Genomic DNA, 4,453 nt, shown 5'->3' on the forward strand with positions numbered 1-4,453 from the left:
GGTGTCACCACCAGCCATGGTGTCACCACCAGCCATGGCGTCACCACCAGCCATGGCATCACCACCAGCCATGGCGTCACCACCAGCCATGGCGTCACCACCAGCCATGGCGTCACCACCAGCCATGGTGTCACCACCAGCCATGGCGTCACCACCAGCCATGGTGTCACCACCAGCCATGGCGTCACCACCAGCCATGGCGTCACCACCAGCCATGGCGTCACCACCAGCCATGGCGTCACCACCAGCCATTGCATCACCACCAGCCATAGCGTCACCACCAGCCTTGGCGTCACCACCAGCCATGGCGTCACCACCAGCCATTGAATTACCACCAGTAATGGCATCACGACCGGCCATGGCGTCATCACCATCCATGTCGTCACCATCAGCCATGTCATCATCACCAGACATGGCGTCACCACCAGCCATGGCCTCACTACCAGCCATGGCATCATCATCAGCCATGTCGTTACCACCAGCCAGCCATAATGTCATCCCCAGACACGGCGACACCAACAGACATAGCTTCACCACCAGCCATGGAGTCAATATCAGAACTGGCATCACCACCAGCCATGGAATTGTCGCCAGCCACAGCGCTGCCACCAGCCGTGACGTCATCACCAGACAAGGTGTCACCACCAGCAATGGCGTCACCACCGGCCATGACGTCACCACCAACTGTTGTGGAATGGGAATTTAACTCAACTCTATTAATATTTAATTAAGCTTAATCGAAATACTCGAAGGACCACCCACTTTTGAGAAAATAGGGAAAACAAATAAATGGATTATAAGACTGACACTGTGGTACCAGTGCCTATGGATGTTAGATTATTTGGTAACTATTTGAAGAGCATGAATGGACTGTAATAATAATTAATTTAGAGTTTAAATCCTCAAACTTCAACACTGGGGGGTATTACTAGAAATAACATATATCTAGGATAATGACTGGTGCTGGTTCGTCACCAGTTGGTTAATTACATCAATACAGATTATAGAATCAGAAATTAAATGTAGATTCAATGTGATGATAATATAGTAAGATTATTAAGCCAATGAAATAAGTTGTCAAATCATAGGAAATTATATATGAAACATTACTATACACTGAGAAACAAAATATTAGATTTATGTAATTTCTCTTATAATATTATATGTATAAGAAATGTAAATACATAATAGAAATAATATTAGCATCAGTCAAAGAAATCTACGAAAGAGAGACAGTAAGGCTTAGTTGTAAGAAGACTTCACTAAACCCGTTTCACTGTTCGAATACTCGTAGACGTGATCACATTGCCCAAATAATGGATGATACACAAGTAGGGAATATCGTGTGTAGAGGAAGAATTGCTCTGCTTGTCCTCACCAACACGCTGTAATCACAAAAATGTTATAGAATTTGACTGGGCTAGAGATTTATTCCACTATTCATTAAAACTTGAGAATAACGTGAAAAGAAACGAACATGAGTGTTTTGGTCGGTAAATGACATAACGACGAGCTACCTACAGTAATAATTTATGAGATAGTGCACTACATATAAAATATACATAACGTAGGCTTGTTGGCACATTTACAGTCGCCGATATCACGTCAATTAGTCCCTGACGTTCACTGCTGTTGAAGGTCAAATTCGGGTACGCAATTATCTTCTCAGAAACGAGAATATACAGTAAGAAGCACTGTACGACCACGTATTATATCTGCAATGGCTGGCGCTTGTAAATGTGTGTGTACTCGTGGCGGAGCCGTGTGCAGAAAAGTCACCTCCCTCATACCCCAACCCGTTCTCGCACTTTCGTATAGTGAATATTGACTTATTAAATACGTGCATATGTGACATACTAGTTTACCTTGAAAAGCTTCATAGAAAACACCGACCTTACCTAACCTACTTAGTATGTTAAGATAAGCATCTTATTGCTTCGTAATTACAGTTATTACTTAACCTATTATAGGTATAGGTTAAGTAATAATTATAATTACGAAGCAATAAGATGCTTATCTTAACATACTAAGAAGGTTAGGTAAGGTCGGTGTTTCCTATGAAGCTTTTCAAGGTAAACTAGTATGTTTAGTATGTCACATATGCACGTATTTAATAAGTCAATATTGACTGTAAGAAAGTGCGAGAACGGGTTGCATACCCTGAGGCCCGAACACGCATGCGCAGAGACGCTCATAGCGATCTCGATCTTAAACCAATTTGGTTTACTAGTAAGTATTGAGGGAAATAAAGGAGTACGATTTAAGCTATCGTCACGAGTAAATATGTTGAATAATAATATCTCTTCTCGCAAGGCAATTGCGAGAAGAGGTATTCGCACAATTCGCGAAATGAATACTTCTTTCATAATGAACAATAATTTTAGAAAGAAAGGACAATTAACTGAACTCTATAAATCTCTAACATTCGTGGAAGACTTCATGTTTCAGTCTGCTATCGACGCTTGGCGTCATGATGGCTGGGTAATTTCTATCTAAATCATGCCTGATTTAGCATATCATGCCTGATACACCAACGATTTTAATTCGACGTGTTAGTGTTATTAGTAAATGTTAATATAAGGAGTTGAGAGGAGATTCGTCACCACCAGCCATGGCCTCTCCACCCGCTATGGCCTCATCACCAGCCATGTCGTCACCACCAGCCATGTCGTCACCAGGATCCATGGATTCACATTCAGCCATAGCGTCACCACCAGCCATGGAGTCACCACCAGCTATAGCATCGTCACACCAGTCTCCGTGGTGTAGTGGTAAGACACTCTCCTGGCGTTCCGCGAGCGCTTTGCCATGGTTCGTATCCTGGCTGGGGAGGATTTACTGGGCGCAAATCCTTATTGTAGACTCTGTTTAACTCAACAGTAAAATGGGTACTTGGTTTTAAAAATGATTCTTCGTGAGGGACGTATTCCAGGGACGTGCCTGAAACGCTACGCGTACTAGTGGCTGTACAAGAATGTAACAACTCTTGTATATATCTATCATCATTATCATCACTACCAGCCTTGGAGTCACCACAAGCCATGGCGTCACCATCAGCCATGGCGTCACCACCACCAGCCATGGTGTCACCACCATCCTTTGCGTTATCACCAGCCATGGCGTCATCCCCAACCATTGCGTCACTACCAGCCATGGCGTCATCACCAGCCATGGAGTCATCCCCAGCCATGGCATAATCCCCAATTATGGCGTCACCACCAGCCATGGCGTCACCACCAGCCATGGCGTCACCACCAGCCATTGCATCGTCACCACCAGCCATTGCATCACCACCAGCCTTAATGTCACCACCAGCCATGGCGTCACGACCAGCTGTGGTCTCAAAACCAGCCATGGCGTCACCACCAACCATAACATCACGACCAGCCATGATGTCACCACCAGCCATGGCGTCACCACCAGCCATAATGTCACCACCAGCCATGATGTCACCACCAGCCATGGCGTCACCACCAGCCATAATGTCACCACCAGCCATGATGTCACCACCAGCAATAACATCATCACCAGCCTTGGATTCATCACCAGCTATGAGTCATCACCAGCCTTGGATTCATCACCAGCTATGAGTCATCACCAGCCATGGCGTCACTGTTACGAACCCGGATCCAGCGTCCGAACACAGAGAGCAGTGACGACCGCGCCATCTGTGGGTCAGCTCCCGATACCCCCTCCAAAAGGACGACGACACCTGGTGAGGACGCCGTGTACCAGCTACGAGGGCCAGTTTCCAGTCCCGTTCAGCACTCTACACCGCCGCCACTGACCTCTGGTGAGGTGGTGCTCAGACTACAACGCCATCTATGGAGTGGATATGTCGGGCGTTTGTGTCTGAGCCTGTAAGTGAGGTGTTTTAGTGTCCCTGTTATTGATGACGTGTCTGCTTCCAGAGTCGACCTGGGACTGCTGTGATGGAAGTTGAGTCAGTCTACCCGAGGCAGCCAGTCTCCATACCTTGTACCTTGTTGCAGCCGTTGTGAAGTCGTCCCCCCGGAAGAACACTGTGGTGTGTTAGCCTGCCAGTGGAGTGGCAGTAAAAGGATTACCCGGGACCGACTGTTGGAGACGATTATCCACTGGGGTATTGAGGACAGGAGGGTGATTGGTGATATCACACGAGACTCCTGTCTAGGGCGTTTACCCTAATATCGTCCGTGGAGTGGCCTGACCAGCGTTGCGGGTCCGGAACCTGCCAGCAGACCGGCTGGATTTGTGGTTGACGGCCTCCACGGCGGTGCCCCCAGTGGACCTGTGTTTTGGCTGACCTGTGGCCAGGGTAGGCTCGGCATTCTCAGAAGACACGTTGTGAGGCCACGAAGAAAGCACCGAGGACTCAGCACCTAGCTTCTGGATCCAGAGTCTTCAGCAGAAGACTATATTGTGAATAATCCCCTTGTATAGTGTTAATACCCCTCCCCCTGTGCACTTTTTG

The 4,453-nt window shown here is 47.0% G+C and overlaps 1 protein-coding gene across 1 annotated transcript; it reads right to left on the bottom strand.

Annotated features, from left to right (window-relative positions):
* Positions 1-472: 472 nt before the first annotated feature.
* Positions 473-3,499, bottom strand: LOC138359231 (golgin subfamily A member 6-like protein 2). The gene is made up of 2 exons (XM_069318224.1): positions 3,019-3,499; positions 473-684 (listed from the first exon to the last, which is right to left on the bottom strand). Exons 1-2 carry the CDS (start codon positions 3,497-3,499, stop codon positions 473-475), a joined length of 693 nt encoding a protein of 230 aa, XP_069174325.1.
* Between the last annotated feature and the right edge of the window lie 954 nt (positions 3,500-4,453).

The sequence above is a fragment of the Procambarus clarkii genome, chromosome 89 (genome assembly GCF_040958095.1).
Source record: "Procambarus clarkii isolate CNS0578487 chromosome 89, FALCON_Pclarkii_2.0, whole genome shotgun sequence".
Classification (NCBI taxonomy): domain Eukaryota; kingdom Metazoa; phylum Arthropoda; class Malacostraca; order Decapoda; family Cambaridae; genus Procambarus; species Procambarus clarkii.

Coding starts and splice junctions, on each gene's coding strand:
- LOC138359231 (XM_069318224.1), bottom strand. CDS start 3,499: ATGGCTGGTGGTGACATTATGGCTGGTGGTGACGCCATGGCTGGTGGT. Junction 685..3,018: donor TTGTGGTGACTCCAAGGCTG/GTAGTGATGATA, acceptor ATTCCACAACAG/TTGGTGGTGACGTCATGGCC.